A 27,274-nucleotide genomic window follows, 5' to 3' on the forward strand; every position below is an offset into this window, starting at 1 on the left:
TTCTAGGAGCGAAATGTCACGAGGATAAAATGCAATGTAATGTAGTGTTCCCGTGACACTTTCTAGATGCCTCTCAGTGACTTTTTCATCATGTGTTACTGATGCTAAAATGTTAGTATCTTTTATTTCATCGGTTACTCCTCATTCTCTCGGCGTATTTTCTCCTCCACACATCCAGTTTCTATATCTTCTTTTTTTTATAATGTTTGCAACGGCAGATCGTGAGCACTAGTTTCTATCTGAATACTCTTCAACATACAACCGCACCGCTGCTGTAAAAGCTTGGCGACATTCGCTGTAAACGGAATTCACTTTTTCGACTGTCATGTGAATTGTAAAAGTCTTAATAGCTTTATGAGCAAATTATCTGATGGCTATTGCAGCAGAACACAGACTGATGGGCTTCAAGCTCACAGGTAAACACACGAACCATACCTGAGTTACCTCTTTGCTTCCATGTGTTGTAACAGGGCAGGAATTTGTGGAACTTCTTCTCCTGATGGCATAACAGTGGCTTACGGTACTGTTATCCTTAAAGTATTTGATCAAGTCTCATACATGATATGTCACTAAAGTTCTACTAGTAGCGTCTTTTAAATGCTAGTTCCATTAAAAAAAAAGAAAAAAGAAAAACGAGTCGGTGTCGTAACAGTACGACTATAAAATATAAAAATTGCTTGCAAACTTCGGAAATTTCGCCGTATTGTCGACTGTAAATTGACAAACAGGACACCTCGATGTATTTATGATTCTGAATATATTAGTGGTGGCCTCTCTTGGCCGCCTCACCCTTTGTAATATTCCTGTCAAATTAGAGTTATGATGTAGACAAGACAGCAGCACCTAAGAAATAAAAGCTGTAGAAGGAATAAATTGCTCTCTAAAGGAACATACAATAATTGTGAGATATTAACAGAAGAAATAGCTAAAGAAAAATCAGTTCAGAGGGAACAGAAAACATAAGAGGAAGAGATAGGGATAATGTAATCAGCAAGAGTATTAGCTGTTTAACAGGATAAATAGAGCTAGTAGACGTCAGTTACAACGGGAAAAAGTTTAGAGGCCTCAAGGTAGCGTGGTATTGGATCACGTTCTAGTTCAGGAGGAGATGGTTATTGTCCTCATTAGCACATGTTTCGATTCTTTGGACGCCTATAAATACAAAATTTATCATCATTTGCAGAAAGTTTTGCCAAGGAATAGTGATAAGTACTAAATGAAGAATCATGGATACTTTTTATGTTCCATTTCTCTTGTTCAGCAGTTTCGATGCATTCATCAACTTTCCGCATTACCGTACTTAAACCATAAATTTTTCTCCGCATTTCCTGAAGAGCCCTCTAGGTAATTTTGTTTGCATCTACTGTTCTATTAGTATCTTAAGGGTTGCTTACATTGACTTATTTTCAATCTATACTGTCCAACATGTTTCGGTACGTAACTAACGCCAAGATAACATTGCTTTTATTTTTGAACTTTTCATTTTAATTGTATTAGCTGGGATTTCAAAACCACCAAATGGGAGCAGACTGTGATATCCGTTTCTTGATATGTCTAAGGTGTCTATCGAGAACACTGTGAATAATATCGCGTGCGGATTCTTCGAAAATGTTCACAGCTTTTAAAAAGTTTGATTACACTATCCACTAATTCTCATCCTCTTTCAAGACTACCTAGTGTTATTCATCTTTTACTTACGTTCACTGACTTTTTTCGTAACCATTACGCAATAACGAAATAATGTGCTGCTATATTTATAATTTCTGTAGTTTTTCTCAGTGGGTATTATGTTCCGTGGAGTTTACTTTGTGAGGGCTTGATGGATCACTAGATCTGATGAATAACTCCATCACTCAGACTTATCATCATTATAGTGTGATAGACGATCTATGAAATAATCTTGCGACGAAGTCATAAGCAACTGCATGTTTTGTATTAAGTAGCATGTTTCATACAGTTGCATTGAGGGAATTTGAAATCGGCTTAGTATTCATAAAATACAACAGGTTACTTATTTATGAATTATTGTATTTGGGAAAAAATTCGAAATCTCTATAATGATGTGAACCAAATTTGCGTCGATATAGCTACAACGTAAAGTGGTAACTGTCGCTGTTTACTAAATTATTATCACAGAAAAATTTAAAAGAATATCTTTTATTTACACTATCAACAAGTAATACAATTTTCGCTCCTTACTACATCTGTCTCTGACGTTTTACACAAAAATAAATTCCAAGAAATATCGCTTTTAAGTCTGAGACTGCTTTGTGACGATAGAGGAAACTGCTGTTCGGACGAGCATTCCCGCCAGATTTCCCAATGTGGATGTTATTCGACGTACTCTACAGACTTGTCACCCTCGCCATCCATGATTACGTATGAGATCAGGTATTTAAAGTCGGTTCGACGCTCTGCAGGAATCATTACGCTGCGTGACAAGAATTCGAGGAACTTCTTCAGCCAGAGCCCTTTTTTGTTGTACCGAGTGAAATCGAATCCCGTGAAGTGCTTCTTGACGTCAAACTCTGTAGTGAAGAACTTGAACATATTCTTATACGCCTTTTTTCCTCGGGAATCGAACTTACTAGTGTCCAAGGCTTTGAATAGGGAGTTCAGGTTCACCGTCTTCGACACTAATGTCTGCTTGAGGATAATGTACTCTACTGGTTGTGCCCCATAGCCGTGCATCATAATCCTGCTGATGTAGAACTCTATTGCTTCACGCAATCCGGGAGTCTGTGAAACAAACTTCTGGGATAAACTGAATTCGAAAAGTTGTTTCAGTAGCGTACCCTTCAGTTTATACTTCATTGGGTCGAATCCGGATCCCAGTTTGTGGGACAGCATCGGTTCGAGGAAGGCCTTAATAATTTGGAAGTGTTTCGCTTCTTCACTGGATGAAGGAATAGGTAACGCACTTATGAGTCCTTCCCAGTTCACCAGCAGCTTAGGTGCTTGGCCATCTTCGCCCTGTAGGCGCTTCAAGTAGAACTGTAGGTCTTCTAAAAGCAGCTGTATTCTCTTCACTTCTTCCATCTTGACGAGATACATGAGAACTGCTCGTAGCAGATCTCCTCTAGTTTTGAAAGCCCCAATATTGATTGCTGTAATAAGATGAGCAGTAAGTTTTGGCATCGATAGCAGAATTCTCAAAGGGCGCAAACGGAGATCTTCTGGGCTTCCAGGAAGAGTAGGTGGTAACAGGTAGTCAAGACTGTTACCAGGTAATATGGGCAATTGTTCGTCAACCGGGCTAGGCGAGGGTAACGGTACGTCTTTCGGAATCTGGGAGATTGCTTTTTGGATATCAGCATCGGTCAAAACGTTTTCCAGTGTTGGAGCGGTCTTCGGTTCAGGAATTTTCTTAGATGAACCTGGCTTTGGAAGGGCAGTAGGTGCAACTTCCCCCATCACCTTCACTGTTGTATTTCCTTTAATTATATCATTGTGGTGTATATATGACATACCATTGTAGATCGTTCCTGGTATGCCAGTAGAGTAAGGTTTTCCATCTGGACTCAGCACTACTGCAAGCAGAGGTTGAGGGCCAAGGACAAATATTGGATTTCCGTCTATCCCCAAAGGTATTTTTGGCAGTTTGTCTTGTCCAGTTGGAAATATTAATCTACCATCTAGCCCCACAGTGAAAACGGGTCGACCATCAGATCCTTTAGGGGCAATGGGCATACCATCAGCGTCTACAGGAAAAATGGGCTTACCGTCATGGCGGACAGGGAGTATTGGCGCTCCGTTCGAGTTAGTAGGAAATACAGGATTACCATCAGCTGCAGTCGGCACAATTGGCTTTCCCTCTGGTGTTTCAGGATATATTGGTTTCCCGTCAGATGTAAAAGGAATAACAGTCTTCCCATCCAAGCCTTTGACAAATAAAGGTTGGCCATTAGGTGCAGCGGGATGAATAGGATTCCCGTCAGGCCCAGTTGGAAAGATAGGTTTACCATCTGAGCCTGTAATGAGTACTGGTCGTCCCTGTGGGGATGTGTGAAATGTAGGCTTCCCGTTTGTTCCTTTTGGAAAAACAGGTTTTCCATGAGGACCCTTTTCAATTTTTGGTAATTCTGTTTCTGAAACAGGTGGTAGTAACAAGCTACTAGGCGATGGTGTAGTTATTGGTGAAACAGGTGGAGTATATGACTTTGCATTATCACTTCCGTTGTTTGATGGCTTCGTAATAGCTGATCCTGTAACAACTGCTGGATGCGGTATCGAGCTCGGGGGAAAACTTTTTGTAGCTGAAGGTGCAGTCACTGCTGTTGACCCGTCCCTAGACGATGTTCCTTTTATAAGCCTAGAAACCTCTCTCTGTGGGGTACTTGTACTGTTGAGGTTCGTAATAGTTGTAACCAGATTTGAGTTTTGAGGTACTGGACTTGCAGCACTTGGTGTAGGGCTGGTAGGAAAATTGCTTTCACCACTCTTAGTTGGTGTAGGATATTTGACATCTGTTAAGTTTTCAATTGTTCGAAGGAATTCATCTGCTGTTGAAAAGAGGACTTTTGTTTTAAATACATTCGATTCAATAGCCTTCGTCATGATGGTATGGAGGCACATTCTTGGCCTGATACACATTTCCACAGGGATGCTAGGCAGCAACTTATTCATGTCCTCCGGAAATTCCTGGAAAATTACTTTGAGCGCTTTCTCAGCTGTTTGTTGGACGATCAACGGCAACGATGGGCTCAGAAACGAATGAGTTAAAGAAGGCAAATCAATAAAGTTCTCGGGAAGATGTGACGCCATACTACAGCCCAGTTCCTTGAACTTTAAATGTACCGTAAGTGACTCCACAGATTTAATTATCTCTGCAGGAAGTTTAGGCATGTTGGTAGTTATTCGGGTAAGTAAAGCAATGATCAAGTCCAGAGGTCTTACGTGGTCGTATCTCATAAAGCCCTTCGTAATCAGGTCTAGGTTTAGGTAGCCGTGTTGCACGTAGTAGACAATGCGATTCTTCACATCGACGACGTCCTCCGGGTATTCAGGATAAGTGATTGTTTGCAGCAGGCTCACCAAGTCGATGTTAGGCTTACTTACAATGGGAGAGAGAACACTGTAGTGAGGAAGTGAGAAAGTAATTTCTGGTTCCTTCACATGATGCAAAACGACTAGAGTTGCCTCTCTGACCCTTTCGCTCGTTTTCGAGTCTTTCGCAATCGTTTTGAGAACAAAACGAGCGAGTACGAACGGTTTCTGTTTGTCTTTCTGGCGAATTTTGCCTATAACATTGGACCAGTTCTCTAATGTCTCGAGTCGCAATAGGTCGACAAGCATGCGCATGAACTCGTCTGCTTGTGGATTCAGAAAATCGCGTGGGAGGTGCAGAAGGAGCGCAGCGAACAGCGGCTGCGTCAAAGGTAAAGTGCCGTCAGCCAGGGCAGAATAGATCTGACCAAACGTGGAGCCCATCAGCGACACGACGGACGAGTCGATGCGTGTCTTGCCAAACGAGATGGGCCTTTCTCCGGCTGCGAGGTACTTGCTCTCAATGCCGGCAAGGAAGTCTACCACCAGCGGTCCGCCACGCGGTTGGATGATATCGTCGATGACGTCCTTGCTAGCAGACACGGAGGCGATCACTTCGTCGACGGCGCCGGTCAGATAGCGCGGAGACGACTTCCGCATGTGACGCAGTATCAGCAGCATCTGTGAAGACGGGCGTTCTGCTGACGCCTTCTTCAGCACTGGCAGCAGATCCAAGGTCGAAATGTGTCGAAGACGAACAGCCTGCAGAAGACAAAATATTCCGTTACAACTCGACTATATTGCTGCGGTCAAACACAAAATTTCGTCCAAGTCACCGGTCAAGATGGTGTAATGGGGAGTTACTGTTTGGATACTAACTTTTCAACAAAAAAGCAGGCTTTGTTCCAGTTCTCGGGCATCTCAAATTTGTTATGAACAAGGTTGAAATCCCCATACTGTTTTCCTAATATTGGTTCTCCCTGTTTTCGAAACAAGTCGATGATTTATTTCCTAGCCTTTGTACATCACAGCTTGTATTCGATCTCTTAAGGCTTCGATGGTGGTGGAACGCTAACCTCTAACATTATTCCCTTTCCTGATAAGGACAGAATTAACGTTCTTCACTATTGTTTTGTGCTTGTATGACAAATCTATAATCGCAACGAGATCTTTAACTTACGACAAATTAACAAGAGAAGAAAGAAAAGAAGATTAAGGTTTAATGTCCCGTCGACGTTGAGGTTATTAGAGATGGATCAGAATCACGGATTGATTCAAGGATAGGTACGGAAACTGGCTGTCCTCGTCCAACGGAGCCCTACCGGCATTTGCCTGGAGCGGCTTGGGGAAGTAACGGAAAACCTAAATCAGGATAATGGCCGAATTCGGGTTTCAACCGTCGTCCTCCCGAACGCTAGTCCAATGTGCTAGCCACTGCTCCACCTCGCTCTATAAAATTAATATGCTACGGATATGTACATACATTTTACTTTGTTACAAAGTTGTATTTCCTTTCTTATCAACCTCCATAATTCGACTCAGAGGTAAACGGTTCGGTTTCTATCAGGCGGACAAACTATCCTCAAAAATATGTGATGGGTAATTAAGATAGAGACGATGCACTACACCGGCCGCTGTGGTCGAGCGATTCTAGGCACTTCAGTCCGGAACCACGAGTCTGCTGCGGTCGCAGGTTAGAATCCTGCCTCGGGCATGGACGTGTGTGATGTCCTTAGGTTAGTTAGGTTTAAGTATTTCTAAGTCTAGGGGACTGATGACCTCAGATGTTCAAGTTCCATAGTGCTTAGAGCCAAGATGCACTAGAGTTACCAATTAGCCGGTTCTTTTCCTGTGTCTTCGGTATACAGGGTGAGTCACCTAACGTTACCGCTGGATATATTTCGTAAACCACATCAAATACTGACCAACCGATTCCACAGACCGAACGTGAGGAGAGGGGCTAGTGTAATTGTTTAATACAAACCATGCAAAAATGCACGGAAGTATGTTTTTTAACACAAACCTACGTTTTTTGAAATGGAACCACATTAGTTTTGTTAGCACATCTGAACATATAAACAAATGCGTATTCAGTGCCGTTTGTTGTATTGTAAAATTTTAATTACATCCGGAGATATTGTAACCTAAAGTTGACGCTTGGGAACCACTCCTCCGCTGTTCGATCATGTGTATCGGAGAGCACCGAATTACGTAGGGATCCAAAGGGAACGGTGATGGACCTTAGGTACAGAAGAGACTGGAACAGCACATTACGTCCACATGCTAACACCTTTTTATTGGTCTTTTTCACTGACGCACATGTACATTACCATGAGGGGTGAGGTTACGTATACACGTGATTTCATAGGACGTGGAGGACGCATAAATTGGCCAGCCCGTTCTCCTGATCTTACACCTCTGGACGTCTTACTGTGGGGTACGTTAAAGGAGAATGTGTACCGTGATATGCCTAAAACCCCTAAAACAACGTATTGTGGCAGCGTGCGGCGACATTACACCATATGTTCTGCGGCGTGTACGACATTCCTTACGCCAGAAATTGCAATTGAGTGCAGCAAATGCTGGCCACCACATTGAACATCTATTGGCCTGACATGTCAACACACACTCTATTCCACTCCGTAATTGAAAACGGAAACCACGTGTGTACGTGTACCTCACCCGTCATGGTAATGCGCATGTGCGTCTATGAAAAAGACCAATAAAAAGGTGTTAGCATGTGGACGTAATGTGCTGTTCCAATCTCTTCTGTACCTAAGGTCCATCACCGTTCCCTTTGGATCCCTACGTAATTCGGTGCTCTCCGATACACACGATCGAACAGCGGAGGAGTGGTATTCAAACGTCAACTTTAGGTTACAATATCTCTGGATGTAACTAACATTTTACAATGCAACAAACGGCACTGATTACGTATTTGTTTATATGTTCAGATGTGCTAACAAAACTAACGGGGTTCCATTTAAAAAATCATAGGTTTGTGTTAAAAGACATATTTCCGTGCATTTTTTTATGGTTTGTATTAACCAATTACACTAGCCCCTCTCCTCACGTTCGGTCTGTGGAATCGATTCGTTAGTATTTGATGTGGTTTACGAAATATATCCAGCGGTAATGTTAGGTGACTCACCCTGTATATCTCCCTGCAGTGCGTCATAGAGTGAGGGCATGAGACATAACTGGTGTCGGTCTCGGTGTCACATGCGACATGCAGTTCGGGAGGACTTTGGGTGTTATTTCAGAGGCTCATACTCCTACAGCCAACGCAGCTTTCCATGACACTTCAGAAGCCTAGTTCTCCAATGCTAGAACTCGGACCACGTCGGGCAGGATATGTATCTGCGGTCCAAACCAACAAAATTTTAAATAAATCTACACTTTAATGTCGGCACAGACACAAAGTGATTATTTAGGCAATATATGTTTATGGTGGTTTCGTACACATTACACTGTTCTACACAATTGAATGATAACTTTTCCTAACCCAATAGTGCTTTCCCATTACGACACGGACGTTTGAAATCTGAGCAGAGTGCCTACAACTTTCCTCTGTAAGGGTTCATTAGTGTGGCGACCTATGACATCGCCCTCGGGCTCGACGGCGCTTCAAACAGCAAGGTGTCGACACATGCGAAAGAAAAAAGAAGCTAAATCTCGGAATATCATGTGACGTGTAAGATGGGTTAATGATTTCACTTTGGTACCACGCTTCATCACAATTTTGGCCAGCACCACCGTGCACGTGTCACGCAACGGGAAGGTCGCCACAAACCCTCTTACCCACATTTCGACCTTATTTTGAAGCCTGAACGATGGAGGTTAGAACCACGACGCACACCGTTAAAATCACGCATTTTTGTTAAGGGTGGCTGAGTGAAACATTTCAGACAATCCGCCGCTCCGAATCGACAGGGAAAGCCTGAATACGTGGCATAAAGAGCGTCAATGAAACGACCACATTCCTTCAGGCCACTGCGCTTTCAAAGACAACAATCCACAGTGCGATGAGCAACAGGACAAGTATCGTGACAGCCTTTGACACTGCTCGTACCTCGGACGCTATAACTCTCCTCTGAGATTGTGTCCTTGCATTCACATTGAACCTGAACAAACCCTAATGGAGCGTAACGTGGCCGCAATTTTTGCTCTCGTGCACAAGTTGGAACCACTACCCTCCTGTGGCATGATCACGAGGGGGGTGGAGGACGACATTGACACATTTGCGAGTAAAACGGCAAACAGTTCCTCTAAGACCCTCCCCTCCGCACAGCTCGGCAGCACCCTCGGTGGTCTCTGTCCACTTTAATTGAGAATTATAAAAGTATACCTGTACAGGGATAACCTGTGGAGTCGTCCTAGGAGCCTGCATGTGGGCAACCACTTGACACCCTATCGTTTACAGCTGTCTGGCTGCAGCTGCCTAGGTCTACTTCACATATTATCTGTGTAACCTTCGGTTCCCATATTTGTAGAAGAGGTAGTGTGGACCAAAACAAGGGAAAAAATCCAGTAAATATGAGTTCTAAAATGCATACTTTATGAGTTCCGGGCACTTTTTCATCTTATCTGCTGTGAAACACATCTCTTCTACTGAGAGAGTGTCTGTAGCTCTTACGGTATGCATTTTACGGGCGTGTTTACTAGGTACTTTTCTTCTACAATCTTAGCAACAACAATAGCAGTGAATGTGTTCCACGGTCAGAAGTATCAGAATGCTTTTGCTTAAAATTTGCGACTTCGTCGTTTCCGGACCAGGATCCCCTACCTCAAATTGATGCATATCCCTTCTCTGTCATCCCTGAACGTTTGTAACATCATCACGGGATGACTCTGTATAAGGTGTGCATTCCAAAGGACCCACAGGATAAGCTTTCCTTGAGGGTAGATAAAAGCGAAATACGATCAGAAGTCTAAGGGTTCGTTGTATGTCGTTTAAAATGCACATGATTACATGATTATTTTGATAGATATTCACACATTTAAAGTACATTGCCCTTTAAGTGCGATGACCTCTTTTGAGTAAGTGTAAGTTTTCATGCTTATGACTCCATGCACACTCTATGCTTCATGCTGAAGAGGCAAAAAATTATCACCAACTGCTCAAAAGCGTGTTGGTCCACCTTTGGAACTCCAGTACAGCAGCGGTTTGCGTGGCATGGTTCCGGAAAATATTAATAGGTTTCCGGATGTGTGTGGCACGATATTCCCATCCACTCGACACACAAATACCGACAGCATTCCAGCTGTGTTCCAGATGGTTCATATCAGAATTTACAAGCCATGAAATCAACGTGAATTCACTTGCAAGTTCCTGAAATCGCTGTAGCAGGATTCTGTCTTTGTGATTCGGACAGTTTGGAACACTACTGCTTTCGCGTGACCGTTGCTTTACGTCACGGGTAATTCAGCACTTGTCCCCGGAGAGTCTCAGTTCCAAGCGAACATCGTCTGCTAGCGTACGATGTCTCTGCGTGGTTTGGTGAACTATGTCTTGGTCGCTCGAAGAGTTTTGACCCATGACAACCAATCAGGTAATAGGATGCCGAAGTTAGACTACTGTACGGCATCCTTTTAGGACGAATTCGCGTTCTGCAACCTGAATTCTACACTCTGCTTTCTAATTCTCATCGTGTTCTGTTCTCTACTTCGGTGGCTGTTTTTAAACGCTTGCGCACTCAACCTGCTACTAAACACGATTCGATGAGGCCGTAGCTTGCGCAGTGCATTTACGCATTTGTTTAAGTTGCTCGAGCGTGCATGTACTGTGAACTACACAAAGTCAAGGTCATTTTGTGTTGCATTTTTCATTCGAATTCCTGTGGGGAGTTAGTGTATTTGTAGTCATCCATTATTTCAAGTAACTTAAGAAGAATGTTCGCATACTATTGTCGTAGGCATCGAAGGAGCTGGTTTAAAGACAGCGGAACAACGAACAGGCGGAAAAATGACAATGTCCTTTCAAGTGTCAAGGTTTAAGCTTAAATAGTTTGTCCAAAAATGTTACCTAGATACCTTGAGAAAAATAAGGGAATCTGCTCATGCATATCCCTCCGTAATTGCAATGTAGGCTGTCTTATGGACAGGCGGAAAAGTGACAACGTCCTTTCAAGTGTCAAGGTTTAAGCTTCAAGAGTTTGTCCAAAAATGCTACCTAAATGCTTTGAAAAGTACCATTATCAAAATAAGGAAATCTGCTCATGCGTGTCTCTCTTTAATTGCAATGTAGATGGTGTTATGGACCATTACTCACGAAGTATTGAATCCATTACGCCTTACCTTCCTGCACTCCAAGCCTGTGATCTATAGAGAACAACAGTGAATATTATGGTCTAGAAATGCCTTACTTGCGACCTCTGGACAAAATCAGATCATTGAAGTTCACTGAAAACGTTGAAGTGGTTTACTGCTGGAATTTCCGTTTCATTGTATGAAAGTTCCACAATGTGGTTTCCATATATTTTAGCTATGCTATTCAGTAATATTTGCCGGCCGGTGTGGCCGAGCGGTTCTAGACGCTTCTGTGTGAACCGCGCGATCGCTACGGTCGCAGGTTCGAAACCTGCCTCGGGCATGGATGTGTGTGATGTCCTTAGGTTAGTTAGGTTTAAGTAGTTCTACGTTCTAGGGGACTGATGACAGCTGTTGAGTCCCGTAGTGCTCAGAGCCATTTGAACCATCAGTAATATTTGTTGGCACCACTTTGGTTCTTGTTTCCCCATTCCATATCTTATTATCACACTGTAGTGGCAAGTGTTTTTTTAATTCGTAATTGTTATGGTTGTGAAAATTTTATCCTCCATCTCTTCTCATTATATGGGGTGACTCAGCTGGCACTACCTATGGGTTTATGCAACCTGAAACGCCTTCAAGTACGACAAACTATTAGTCTCACGGAGAAAATGAACAGTAACTTTGTTCAGGAAATTTAGTGTGGTATTGGAATACTTTTTCACTATAGGCCACAGTTCTCAAATTATTGAACATAATAAAGAAGTGACCTTCAAATGTGTGATTCCTGAATGACTCGAAAAATGTGGCCTCCAGTGAAAACGCATCACAGTACAAACTTTAACTAGATTACATTTTCTACATACAAGTCCTGTTCATTTGTTCTGCTGGATTAATAGCTTGTGCATAGCAAGTGAGAGGATATGAAATTCTCACACATGGTTTTTGAAGGTGTTGCAGATTGCATAAAACCCACAGGCAGGGCCAGCAGAAACCCTTGTATCCCATAATTTTCATATCTACATTCCTTTTAGACCAAAAATCCACCATGACAGGTTTCAGAATTTCCAATGTGTCACCCTATAGACCAATTTTAATATGTTTGTTGTATGTACTATTGCCATTTTGTTGTTGTTTTGAATCTTTTCATTTCTATCATTTCTTCCTCAACATAAAAGTTGCAAGACAATGACAGTATGGTGTACCACCGTATAAGGGGTCACCTGGTTCGGTAGTTTGCAGCCTGTTGCTCATTCATGCGTCTTCTACAGAGCCAGGTGATGCAGCAGCCAAGACTTTGGACTCACATACGGGGATACTGGGACTAAGCTATCAGTTCATGCCAGCCTGTGCTCCATCTCCAATTAGGTCACTGTTGGTATATTAAAGCTTACATCATCCTACCGTACGTTTCGCGTGTAGAAACAATGCCCCACAGTGTTCCATGTGCAGATATCTTCCTACAGAAGTATAGACTGCGCACTCTAAAGATTTGTACATATTTAACCTGACCACATTAAGGCCTGTGTGTACTGTGTTCGAACGGATGAGGGGTAGCTACAAACTATCACCTCGAAAAAAAGTTAACCAATTATTATGTTTGTTTGTCTGTTTGCGAGTACGTGTCTGAAGTCTTTGCACACCCTCACACCCTGAAATCCCCCCCCCCCCCCCCACGAAGTAGCAACATAGCACGTTTAAGGACGAAAGTAACTTTCATTTGATGTGTCATACCCAAGTAACACAGCTCAATCAAATTTGTACCACACATAGAAAGAACTGATACGGTACAGACCGAAGGTGAGTGAAAGAAATCCGAAATTAAGACGAATAGAAATGAATTTTTTTTTTAAAATACAGTATTTTCACTGAAGTCATCGTGTTTCGTTGTAGTCCACGGGGCACTACGAGAGGCGGCACATGGTTCTTAATATGGTATGTAAGCACCATGGATGGCAATGCGTATTCTGAAACGTGCCCCCAGGCTGGCCACAAGGTTGGTAAGAAGTTCTTGTGGTATAGCAATCCATTCCTCCACCAGCACGACTGAACGACTGACAACTGAGGGATGGTCGTCCCTGCAAGTGGACGTGCTGCAGTAATTCTCTTCAACGGATCCCACACGTGCTCTATCGAATTCAAGTCGGAGGAATAGAAAGGCCCATCTGTTCTTCGAATACCATATATTTCCAAGAACTGTTGCACCTGGGCTGTTCAAAGCGGTCGCAGATTGTCATCCACAAAAATGAAGTCAAGACCGAATGCACCCATGAAATGACGCACATGGGGAAGGAGTATAATGTCAGAATAACGCTGGCCTGTCAGTCTGTCGTCTTCCAAGATTAAGGTATCAGTACGCCATTGCAACTTTAGGCCTCCTTAACCACCAAAACGTTCATTCTGCTATGTTCCTCGGTGCGTTACGCATTCATACAGATTTTTTGAAAACATAGTAAAATCGTCTGTGTATAAGAAGTCATGTCAGAAGTAGTTGAGGGATACGAAGTGATAATTGCAGTTATGAAAAGAAGAGGCAGACGGTTTCATTTAGTGGAAGCCGGTGTTTTGATGGGTTATCCACTAATAACGTCACCTGAACCTTGCCACAAATGAAACTACCGAGTTCCAGAGTCATGGAATTGAGTCGGTTTCCTGATACGGAATAAAAGTTAAAAAAATGTATGTACTGTGGAATAACAGAGAGTGGATTTGGATATGTCCAAATAACTTACGCAAGGTAAGTCGGATAACGTCCTCGCCAGTCACCGGTAATTCTGTAGGTGAACATCATGCCGCATCCAAAACACAGATGACACGAGTGATGACGAAAACTAAGAGCACAGCAGCTGAAAAAGTTGTTGCAGAAATGAATGTCGCACTTGCGAACCCTGTCGGCACCAAAGCAACGCAAAGGCAGCGCCATAAGCAGAGAATTGCAGGGCGAGCTGCAATTCCAAAACCGTTCTTCAGTTATGCAAATCCCCGTAACAGGAAAACGTGGTGATGGACTGTGGAGCAGTGGAAGACTCTCATTTAGTCGAATGAGTCCTGTTTCGCTCTGTTTTGAAATTCTGGCCCATTTTATGTCCCGAGTGTGAAACATGGCAGCATTCATTGATTGTTTGGGCAGCCTTATTGCAGTACTCTGCAGGACCCAGGGTTACTCTTCATTGTCTAAGTATTCCCAAGGATTATACGACACTTTGGCTGTTTACACCCATCCCATAGTACAATGTTTGTTCCCCAACATTGATGCTGTGTTTCCAGACGAAAGGGTCACTTTTCACACAGCTCGCATCGTCTAGGATTGGTTTTGTATGCACAACGATGAAGTGTCACGTATTCCCTGGTCACCACAGTCAATAGATTTTTTCCAAAGAAAATTCCGCACTGGCTGTATCAATAACGTTTATTAAATCTGTGACCGGTTTCGCACCACTTATCGGTGCATCCTCAGGCAATAAACGCTATTTATAACGTGGTAACATTGAACATTGCCCTGTAGCCACTCCCCACCATTCACGTCCAATATACCGTCATCCGGTAAAAGCAGTAGTTAAAATTTAATCATAATTGTTTTTAAATTTTTTAAATGATGGTAGTGGTAAAAAAGCCGCTCCCAACATTTAAAAAATTGAAAAAATGATTTTTAAATTTTAACTACCGCATTCACCAGATGAAGGTATATTGGACGCGTATGGTGGGGAGTGGCTGCAGGGCAATGTTCAACGTTACCATGATATAAATAGCGTTTATTGCCTGAGGATGCACCGATAACAGGTGCGAAATCGGTCCCAGATTTAATAAACATCATTGATACAGCCAGTGCGGAATTTTCTTTGGAAAAATGTCGATGTTTGGCTGTGGTTATCCGCCCTACAAAACAACATGTTACAGTCAAGAGATACTAATGCTATTCGACCATTGTGGTCTACTTTGGAGAGAAGAGTGCGTGATCGCTATCCACCTTAATCACCATTACTTGAGCGTGTCACTATTTTGCAGGAATTGTATGAGATTCCCTTGAAACTACGGGACTTGTATTTGTACATTCCGAGAAGCTAGGAGGTGTTTTGAATGCCATGGCTGATGTAGGAGTCCCAAGCCGACTGAAACTGACAGGGATCTTTTGTAGACGACCATAGGGTGTGGGGCAGCGACATTGTTTACAAAGTATTTTGGTAATTGCTTCTTCAGATTTCCTTCTTCAAATTTAAGTGCGGTCAATAACGGCTCACCTGGAAGACCAGGAGGAAGGATGTGTAGTGGTCTCGCTGCTTGGGCCAGCGCGTCTGGTAGAGCAGGTAGCCGAATACGGTGACAAGGTTATCCCGCAGTGCCGATGACATGGTGAGCTTGACGAGCAGGTTCTCCGATTCGCCCTGCTCGGTGACACCAGCGTGCACTTTGTGGCTGCCTCCGGGACGCGTCCTGATGCCGCCCATTATCAGCGGCATCCCGGAGCCGTAAGAGATCGGCGTCGCACCGGGCAGCACCAGAGCACTCGCCAACAGCCCGTGTGCGTGAGCGTGCGTGTGCGGCCCTGTGTACATAACAGACAACGTGGCTGCTCTGTGTGCAATGTGCTCCAGGTGAATATAAGTACATACGACATCGCGGAACACCCACTTTTCGGTGAAATAACCTACAATTTCCGTTTCTGGCTATTGGAAACTGACGCCATATCACTCGTGACACTGTGCGGGTGCGGTTTCGGGAGACCTCTTCTCTCTGGTGCGAAAAGCAGATCCTCTTTGAACTGATGTTTACGTTACGAAAATAAAATATGAAATTCTTAATAAATTATTCTAGTTAGACCTTTGAGTTGCCTTCACGGAAAGACAGGAGAATTACCTTATACCGTGACGCTCACTGCATGACGTCATCTGTGACCAAGAAACGACAGTTTAACGTTTACCCCGCATCTCCCTTCCCACTCGCCCCTCTCGCTGTCCCACCCCCTCTCCTACATACATACGTACATTAATCCTTGTTCCATAGATCATGAATACGACATTCCGTAATGATGTGGAACGTGTCACTTTAACGTAAGTTTTCTTTACACAAAATAATTAATTTTTTTACAGTTACTACTTCAGATATAAGAATTCATCTACTGAGTAGACGGAGTTGTCATTCAGAAATTCTTTAAATTTGCTTTTAAATGTTGGTTGTCTTTCTGTCAACCATTTAATACTATTTGGCAAATGACCAAAGATTTTTGTGGCAGCATAATTCACCCCTTTCTGTGTCAAAGTGACATTTAATCCAGAATAGTGGATATTATACTTTCTTCTAGTGTTGTAGCTACGCATTTCGCTGTTATTTTTGAATTGGGATGGGTCATTAATGACAAATTTCATAAGTGGATATATGTATTGCGAAGGTACTGTGAACATCCCGAGTTCCTTAAATAAATGTGTGAAAGTGATCTTGGGTGGGCTTCAGCTATTATTAAGATTACACGCTTTTATGCAATGAATACTTTCTCTCTTAATAAAGATTTGCCCCAAAATACGATGTCATATGAAAGCAGTGAATGAAAATAGGCATAGTGGGCTAATTTACTGATATGTTTATCACTAAAATTTGCAGTAACCCTAATAGCATAAGCAGCTGAACCTAACCGTTTCAGCAGATCATCGATGTGTTTCTTCCAATTTAGTTCCTCATTAATGCACACACCTAGAAATTTTGAGTATTCTACCTTAGCAACAGGTTTCCTTTCGTAGTCTATATTTATCAATGGTTTTATGCCATTTACTGTACAGAATTGTGTAAACTGTGTTTTCTCAAAATTTAGTGAGAGTCCATTGGCAGAGAACATTATTTGCAATTTCCTCAGCCGATTCTTGCTTCTTGGGTCTGATTACTATACTTCTCTCATCAGCAAAAAGAACTAACTTCTCATCTTCATGAATATGGAGTGGCGAGTCGTTAATATATGTTAAGAACGATAAGGGACTCAAGACTGAACCGTAGCAGACTGAACCTCCTCCAAGCAGAGAACCAGTATTTTACTTGCCACTTAAACGAAACAGGCGATCACAACTCAGTATTTTAACAGGCATTAAAACGAAACAAGCAGCCAATATGTAGTACCGGAGTTGCATCTTGGCTGTGTTGAAAAGTATGCAAACAAAGTCAATTAAACAGCCAATCAATATAAATCCCATGTTGAAAAGTATTTGAATGACCTGAATTGTATAAACAAACCTGTCAATTAGTATGTGGGCTAAGAACCACTAACATGTTCTATTGGCGCATGTTCAGAAGTATCTGATCGGTCTGAATTCCATAAGCAGAACAACCAGTCAACATGTTGCCCGAGAACCACCATCTTGGCCATATTGGAAAGGATCCGAACGACCTGTATTGCGTATATGAAACAGGCAATCAGCATAATATACCATAGTAATGTCTGCACCTGATCGTCGAAAAATAATTGTGGCAGGTGGAGGCGAGGAGAGCAGTGGCATGGTTTGTAGGTAGATTACAGCTTTGTCAAGTTACAAAGTGATTGATTTCACAGGAACCTGACACAGCTTCACCAGCAGAAGACACACAAGCCTGTCATATCTGAAACTGTCTCAGACTTAGCTGACGTGGCTTCTCACGCACACAGACACACGCACACACACACACACACACACACACACACACACACACACACACACACACACACTTCCAGTCGCAGCCCAAGATTTTGCAAGCCATTAAAAAGAAACAACCAATCTGCATATACTCCATCTTGTTCTCTGCACCACCTACTTGGCAATGAGAAAGGCTTGTTCTTTGTACCACACATGGTGCAAAGCACATCTAAATTCTTCTACAACAGTAAAAATTACAAGTGGTACTACTGAACTGACTGAAGGCTTAAGGTGCACTTAGCAGTGAGTAAGACTCCTCCACATTAAATGTTTACAGATTTATGTAGTCTGTATTATTTATCATAATACACCTGGCTGTAATATGCTACGCAGGAAAAGCAGTAATAATTCACAATTCCATGAAAGAAGTAGACTGTCTGTAATATTGTTATATAAATGTACACATCACGAAGTGACTAAAACAATATGCTAAACATTGATCTTTGTACCCCGCTTGGTGCAAGGCACAGTGAATGTTTGACAATTAAATATCTTCACAGATAAATTCTATGTATTATTTGTCAAAATACATAAAGATATGGACATTACCGACTGAACGTGTAGATTAAGCAGCACTTGCCAGTGAGTCAAATTCGATCTTTGAGCCATATTTGGTGTAAGGCACAATGTACCACTTCTCCCAAAAATTAATTTTTCATCTAAAGTGTATAAATAACATTTTGGCTAAAATAATATGTTAAGCAGGGAAGGCAGTAACAGTTGACAGTTCTCTTAAACTTGAATGAGGCTATGTTACTGATGATACGAAAACAGACGTTCATCGCCGTACCACGCATTATTTTAAGAGGAAAGAAGATGATGCATCATGTTCTACACTATAAAGTATGATTAAGTTTACTGATTAGCTTACATAGCTTTTTCTTATTAGTTTGAACTTGGGACTACCTGTTTTGTGTTACGCTTGTGTACAATACATAAAATCTTCGACATTTACAAGTCGTCACTATGGTACCAACGATCTCAAAAAATTTCGGATTGTATCTCCTTCAAGTACTTCATAATACCAAGATCCATTGACATCACATTGCCGACACTTTAGAACAACAAAGCGTACCTAAATTAAGGGGTTTTGGAGTCATCTTTAATGGATTGTGTCACTTGAACTGCACCACCAAAGTGTAACTACATAAAGCAAAAAAATATATGTTAGCTTCATTAACAGTTAAATTAGCAAGGCAGTTGCATGGTTACTTATGTGGAAGAAAATGGTAGATGAGATTTGACACAGTGGAAAGTTTGATCTCAGGTCGTGAAGCAAAATTCAATCTGTACACAAAAATGTACTTATAATGTTTTTATTAATTATCACAATACATAAAGAAGTCTTCCATAACAGTACAAAACACACGTGGGTCCCTTGTTGGTTCTTCTGTAAATGGCTTTTCTGTTGCTACATGCGCAGTGTGAAGACCACCAGATTTTGATACAATGTAATGGTGGCTTATAAACAGATTCTTCGTGTTTCCTCTGACAGAGTAAATGTTCATGGATTTTTTTTCTGAGTGCTCCAATGTGCAGCCATTTTCCATTGGTATTTACAAGCAAATGCTTATATCATGTATCCTTTCCAGTCACATCCAGATTTTGTTTAAGGTAATTCCCAAGCCTATCTTGTCCATCTGCATTGGAATCTCCTTCTTCCAGTAGCATATTATATTCTTCTTTCATGGCAGTTGTATTTGCCAAATACTCCAGTTTTTGTCCTCTTTCTTTGATCTCTTCCTTTTATAGTTTCCTTTTTCATACTCAGAACACGTAAATTGCACTTACGAAAGGAATTTTTGTCATAGAGAATGGTTTAAATCTGTTTGATATATTGCTTCTTTTTCTTAAGGCCAGCGGAATGACATTATTTGTGGGGACCAAAAATAATGTGGCAATATCCTTTTTCTACATCTACATCTACATGATTACTCTGCAATTCACATTTAAGTGCTTTGGAGAGGGTTCATCGAACCACAATCTTACTATCACTCTAACATTTCACTCCCGAGCAGCGCGCGGGAAAAACGAACACCTCAACCTTTCTGTTCGAGCTCTGATTTCTCCTATTTTATTTTTATGATCATTCCTACCTATGTAGGTTGGGCTCAACAATATATTTTCGCATTCGGAAGAGAAAGTTGGTGACTGAAATTTCGTAAATAGATCTCACTGCGACGAAAAACGTCTTTGCTTTAATGACTACCATCCCAACTCGCGTATCATATCTGCCACACTGTCTCCCCTATTGCGTGATAATACAAAACGAGCTGCCCTTTTTTGCACCCTTTCGATGTCCTCCGTCAATCCCACCTGGTAAGGATCCCACACAGCGCAGCAATATTCTAACAGAGGACGAACGAGTGTAGTGTAAGCTGTCTCTTTAGTGGACTTGTTGCATCTTTTAAGTGTCTTGCCAATGAAACGCAACCTTTGGCTCGCCTTCCCGACAATATTATCTAAGCGGTCTTTCCAACTGAAGTTGTTCGTAATTTTAACACCCAGGTACTTAGTTGAATTGACAGCCTTGAGAATTGTACTATTTATCGAGTAACCGAATTCCAACGGAGTTCTTTTGGAACTCATGTTTGGATCACCTCACACTTTTCGTTATTTAGCGTCAACTGCCACCTGCCACACCATACAGCAATCTTTTCTAAATCGCTTTGCAACTGATACTGGTCTTCGGATGACCTTACTAGACGGTAAATTACAGCATCATCTGCGAACAACCTAAGAGAACTGCTCAGATTGTCACCCAAGTCATTTATATAGATCAGGAACAGCAGAGGTCCCAGGACGCTTCCCTGGGGAACACCTGATATCACTTCAGTTTTACTCGATGATTTGCCGTCTATTACTACGGACTGCGATCTTCGTGAAAGGAAATCACTAATCCAGTCGCACAACTGAGACGATGCCCCATAGGCAAGCAACTTGATTAGAAGTCGCTTGTGAGGAACGGTGTCAAAAGCTTTCCGGAAATCTAGAAATACGGAATCAACTTGAGATCCCCTGTCGATAGCGGCCATTACTTCGTGCGAATAAAGAGCTATCTGCGTTGCACAAAAACGATGTTTTCTGAAACCATGCTGCTTGCGTATCGATAGATCGTTCCCTTCGAGGTGATTCATAATGTTTGAATACAGTATATGCTCCAAAACTCTACTGCAAACCGACGTCAATGATATAGGTCTGTAGTTCGATGGATTACTCCTACTATCCTTCTTAAACACTGGTGCGACCTGCGCAATTTTCTAATCTGTAGGTATAGATCTCTCGGTGAACGAGCGGTTGTACATGATTGCTAAGTAGGGAGCTATTTTATCAGCGTAATCTGAAAGGAACCTAACCGGTATACAATCTGGACCTGAGGACTTGCCCGTATCAACCCCTAAGGTATCTACTTCTAAGAAACTCATGCTAGCAGCAGTTTGTGTTTCAAATTCTGGAATATTCCATTCGTCCTCCCTGGTGAAGGAATTTCGGAAAACTGCGTTCAATAACTCCGCTTTAGCGGCACAGTCGTAGGTAACAGTACCATCGGCACTGCGCAGCGAAGGTATTGACTGCGTGTTGCTGCTTGTGTACTTTACATACGACCAGAATTTCTTCGGATTTTCTACCAAATTTCGAGACAATGTTTCGTTGTGGAACCTATTAAAGGCATCTCGCATTGAAGTCTGTGCCAAATTTCACGCGTCTGTAAATTTTAGCCAATCTTCGGGAGTTCGCGTTCTTCCGAACTTCGCATGCTTTTTCCGTTGCCTCTGCAACAGCGTTCGGAACTGTTTTGTGTACCGTCTTTTTGATGGAATTCTAGAGAGCAGTGCCACGGATTCATAAAAAAATACATTTCTCCAGCTTTAATATATACTTAACTTGTCCATGTTGGAATCTATGTTAACCGTTTCCCCTGAAATAGCAGAAAATAGCATCTTCCGTAGCTAAGGAATATTTAAAAATGTGTCATACATGCATGTCACGGAAACCTTATGAAATCCATGGGGCAGTTTGTTACAGTTTCGTTTGATGCTAATGTATAAACGACTTTAAACTGGCGAATTACGGGGCAGTTTGTTAAAAATTCGTTTGATGCTTATTTGTAACAAAATAATTGGTGTTGTATGGATCAGATTGTTAAAATTCCTGTTGATGCCATCTATAACTGAATATGAAATTGTGACCCATGGGGCAATTTCTTACAATTGTGTTTGGTGCTTGTATGTAACCTAAAATAAAATGGCGGTGTTTTGGACAGTTCGTTATAATTACACATACATGTAACTGAATATAAAATCTCGAAGTAAGTTTCACTTTATTACAGTTTTGTTTTATGCTTATCTGTATACATAATCGTGTAGTATGGGTTAATTTGTTACAATTTCATTGATGATTATCACTAGCAGAATATGAAATGATAATATGTGGGGCACTTTGGTGTAATTTCGTTTCATGCATAAGGGAATATTTAGCGAAAAGGAGGTGTAATGGGCAGTTTGTTACAATAATTTGACAATTAATTGTAACCAAGTATAAAATTGCAATGTATGGGGCAATTTTCTTGAATTTTGTTTCATTCTTATCTTACCTTAAAATAAAATAATGATGTATGGGGCAATTCGTACAATTTTCTTCGATGCTTATGTACAACTGAATAAAAAATGTCGAAGTATGTTTCAATTTGTTGAAGTTTTGTTTTATGCTCATCTATAATCATATGCAGAATGTCAAGCATGAGAATATGTGTTAGAAAATCGTCGGTGCAAAATTTTTGTAAATGGTATAGACAATTTTTGGTTCCTTTAAATTGTTGTACAAAGATCTAGATATTTTATTCGACAAGGGCACTTTTCCCTCTTTGATAAATCAATAGCACCGCTAAGTGTTTTGACAGATTACAGAGACAAGTTTTGTTGTCTTCATAGTGTGGCAAAGTGATTATAGTATTGTCGCTGAGATAGAACTTTTATTGTTGCCGAGAGAGAGGACGGGGTACATGCTGATCGCCTTTTCCCTTTTAATAGCTAGTAAAAGAATGGGATATGCATGGGAGGTGTGTGTGTGGGGGGGGGGGGGGGTCACGTTCCTTCAAAGTCAACATCTGGGACAAATTGAGAGCTGTATTTCCACTGACAACACATTGTGCTCCTCTCCTTACCTACACCTGCCACAGTTATCATGCAGATATACAGACAATCACTCAGGTGCGTAATAAATATCTGTTTGGTTTACACGATTCAGGTAGTTCCGATACTTTAGAGCTGGAGGCCAAGTGGAGTATATAGCATTTCTTGGCTGCAAACTGACTCCCTATTTTGTTTAAGCATTTTAAGTTATTTGATGCTTTTGAACACAGTGAAAATGGCATTCTAGTATGAACGTCTAAATTTGTTTAAACATGACGCAAATAGAAAATGATGGCAGCTCTGGGGCTACATGATTCGCTGTTTTCTTTTAGTGGTTGGTAAAATACTGGTCTTTGATGGGTTTTTTCACTTTAAAGGTCTGTAAAATACTGGGCAGTTTTTAATGGAGAAAGGTAGGCAGGGTTTAAGGTCTGAGGGATAATGAAATTATGCATTCGAAGTCAAAGGTCATCGTCCATGCACCTGCATGTAGCCAACACAGAAGATATGGTTCAAAGTCATTGACATTTACGCTCATTCTAGTTAAACAAACCTCTTCAAGTTCGAATTGTGTTCACAAAGTATGCAGTTCTTTTGCTCAAGGGCAATCTTCACTTTAAATCAACGGTGGACTATGTTGGTGTCACCTAATAAGTTACTTGCTTCCACTTCTTTGGTAGTGAAGAGGCTACACCTCCACATTCACGTAAATACTATTATTTCATTACTGTCTGGGTTACAAAAGTTAGAAAAACAGGCCAACCACTTGCCTATAGCTTATACACCGTAGGCTATTTAGGAAATAATAATTATTTGTAACAATTATTCGTGTTACAGTAGATATCATCAGTGAACTGGAAATTATTTGATAGACTATATCTGTACGATGACCAACTGAAACGATTCTCTCAAAATGCAAATGACTGAACTGAAAGGTTATCTTTGTTACCTAAAGATTACACAAAGGAGTTACAAGGGAAAGGAAAGCTGGTATGCAGCAGTACTGCTTACTGTTACCAATTTCTACAACACCCATTAAGACACACCAATTACAATTGCAAATTTTCACCTGATGATCTGTTATTTCAGTAACGGAAGGACCTGCTCACTGTAGTGACCTAAATTTTAATTTTTCTATCCTGCTAAATAATCAATACCCGTCTAATTCACTTACAATAGGAATTAGATGTTAACTGCATTCGTATGACGAACAACCTAAGTCGACTGTCGACTAGTGGCAGAGGCTACTGTTCCAATAAGGCAAATTGAAAATTAAATGCATCACCTATTAATGAATTAAATGCATCATCTAATAATAAATAAGTAATATGATGAACCATAACGTGTTTCTGATACACGAGCTATAAGACAAATTTATACTGTAATACATTAATCAGTGCCATATGTTCAAACAAATGATGTAATTTCGACAAATGGCTTAAGAGAATAAGACAAATTTGAAGAAAAAGATTAATAGCGGACTTTTAGGGTTCATAACCGTCAATTACCGTAAATAGATTACAGTGCGGGACCATTGGTAACGGTGGTAGAAGCCCATGAAAATTCTGTCACTAGCGCTTCGGACATGGTGGCTGAACAATGGCGTGACTCTATGGCGTTGGGTCCAGTGAAGCACGTGCGTGATAATTCTGAAACCCTTATGATTTCATCCATACGATCAAATCATGTTACTCGTATTACACTATTAGAGCAAAAATACCCGCACACCCCTACGTAGTGCGCCTTTGACTACTAAATATGACGAGTGGAGTATCCACCAGTGTAAAACTAGTCGGGGAGTTTGTTTTGTCAGTAGAAAAGCAGTAACAGCACAGTGGCTGGGACGAAGGGGCTGCCATTTCTCTACACGCATTCAAACACTTCGCTGACAGTGGCCACAGTAGAATTGAAGGCGTCATAATGGCGGCTGGACTCACCCCCATACCCTATGTCATTTAATAGTGGCCCGGATACCTTTGATAAGATAATGTATTGCGCAATAGCAAACGCTGGTGCTCAGTATTGTACTAACTTCTCGTTCCATGGGAAACTCCAGAGTCTAACTAAATCTTTAGCTATGAAATCATCCTCTCAGATCGGACCTCAAGTACAGTTATTAGTGAATCTAAACTACAGTAAAGTGGCGTATTTTACGGACTATGAGACACTACGGACTATAAGATACACCTTAACTTTTTACGCAATTTTAGAAAAATAACGTTTTTACAGTTTTTATTATTGCATTGTAAAGCGAAACTAAAAAAAATTCTTAGTTTATAAAACCGTCATCGTCATCGTTTCCCTGTTCATATACAAGGTGGTCTTCTCTCTCATATGCATTTTAAATGGTTTATTTATCGAGACATCATGAAGTTGCCATTGTGAAGTAAGTCTTCCTGCAATAGCAATATCCCTTTCAAAGAATTTTTCAAATGACCATTAACCTGATAGAGTACAAGAAGAGAACTCTTCTACAATAAAGTACCGTTCCTCTTCTCCCACACTCTGTTAATCCATAATTTCATACAAGCCTCGTCCATCCAACCCTTCTCATGTACGTGAACACACGTGGCGGTATTTCAGAAGGTTTTGGCATTGTTTTGCTCTTGAAAATGATGATTTCATTACGTTTAGTACCCTCACCTCAACATGAAAGGACAACAGTGTAGCGCATTTTTCGTGTCTACTTGACTTTATAGTTACAATTTTAGCACCTTTAACGGCAACAGTTCTGCAGCTCGGTACATCAATCGTCACAGTGGTTTTGTCCATACTCGCTATTTGTCTGAGTTCCACACTGGTTTTCTCTCAATGTTTAACAATAAACCGAAGGAAAGACAGTATTTTATCTTCGTTATATTGTGGCATTTTCTGAGGTATTGTGGTTTCAGTTCGCATTCTAAGCTCATGACGCTCATTAACCTGTAGCGCCAAACACCTAAAACACTTAAAGTCTGCTAAGTTCCACTCCAGCGCTTGCTTACGAGCGTGTATTTGAATCATTTTTGTATTAATTCCAGTGTGATTTTGACGGTGTCCTTGAATCCATTTCAACACGTATCCTTCTAGTTTTGGCCATTTTGCATTCAGTTCTCTATTCGCGCCTTTAGTCTTCCTCATTTTTTTCCATTCTTCTTTACTAACCTGTCAATCACAAATGTTTTTTTTCTGTTGGTTGAGGGCCGAAGTGCCCCTGACCTCTTCTGTTTCTTTTCAAAAATGGTTCAAATGGCTCTGATTACTATGGGACTTAATATTTGAGATCATCAGTTTCCCTCGAACTTAGAACTACTTAAACCTATTTAACCTAAGGACATCATACACATCCATGCCCGAGGCAGGATTCGAACCTGCGACCGTAGCTGTCGCGCGGTTCCAGACTGTAGCGCCTAGAACCGCTCGGCCACTCCGGCCGGCTAATCTAATAGGGCTTCTAAGATTGTCTCGTATGTCGTTAATAGAGATAAGAAACAATAGGAGGCCTATAACACTTCCTTGGGGAACGTCGGGCATTACTTTCCATCAGTTACTACAAACTGTGACCTTTCTGACAGGAAATCACGAATCCAGTCGCACAACTGAGGCAATATTGCATAGGCACGCAGTTTGGCTAGAAGACGCTTGTGAGCAAAGGTGTCGAAAGCCTTCTGGAAATCTAAAAATAGGGACTCAACTTGAGATTCCCTGTCAGTAGCACTCATTACTTCATGAGTATAAAGAGATAGTTGTGTTTCACAAGAACGATGTTTTCTGGATCCTTGCTGACTATGTGTCAATAAATCGAGGCAAATCATAATGTTCAGACGCAGTATACATTCCAAAACCCTACTGCAAATCGACGTTAGTGATATGGGTCTCTAATTCAGCGGATTACACCTGCTTCCCTTTTTGGGTGTTGGTGTGGCTTGAGCAATTTTCCATTGTTTGGATACGGAACGTTCTTTGAGTGAGCGGTAGTATATAATTGATAAATGTGGAGCTATTTCATCAGCATACTCTGAAAGGAACCTGACTGGTATACAATCTGCGCCGAAGGGCTTGCTTTTCTTAAGTGATTTAATTCTCCATAAAATAAGTGTATCATTCTTATGACGTTTTAATTAAACAGTTAATCGAAATATTCATTCAGATGATGTGTTCCACATTCATTCATCATTTCCTTTTTACAGCTGTTGTTACCAGTAAGGCTATGTTCTTAATATTTCTAGAAAAAAAGAGGCTTAAAAAAATCGTTCGTCCCACGAAAGTCGAGGT

At 41.3% G+C, this 27,274-nt stretch overlaps 1 protein-coding gene across 1 annotated transcript in view; it reads right to left on the minus strand.

The window, feature by feature from the left end:
- Positions 1-2,066: 2,066 nt before the first annotated feature.
- LOC124545783 overlaps positions 2,067-27,274 on the minus strand; it is a 121,138-nt gene continuing 95,930 nt past the window's right edge. Inside the window, exons 3-4 of the mRNA XM_047124729.1 lie at positions 15,474-15,778; positions 2,067-5,748 (exon numbers count right to left, since the gene is read on the minus strand). Of these exons, the coding sequence (XP_046980685.1) occupies positions 2,332-5,748; positions 15,474-15,778 (3,722 nt within the window). The 3' untranslated portion in view covers positions 2,067-2,331. The remainder of the gene's footprint in view (positions 5,749-15,473; positions 15,779-27,274) is intronic.

Source organism: Schistocerca americana, chromosome 8 (assembly GCF_021461395.2).
Source record: "Schistocerca americana isolate TAMUIC-IGC-003095 chromosome 8, iqSchAmer2.1, whole genome shotgun sequence".
NCBI classification, from domain to species: Eukaryota; Metazoa; Arthropoda; class Insecta; order Orthoptera; family Acrididae; genus Schistocerca; species Schistocerca americana.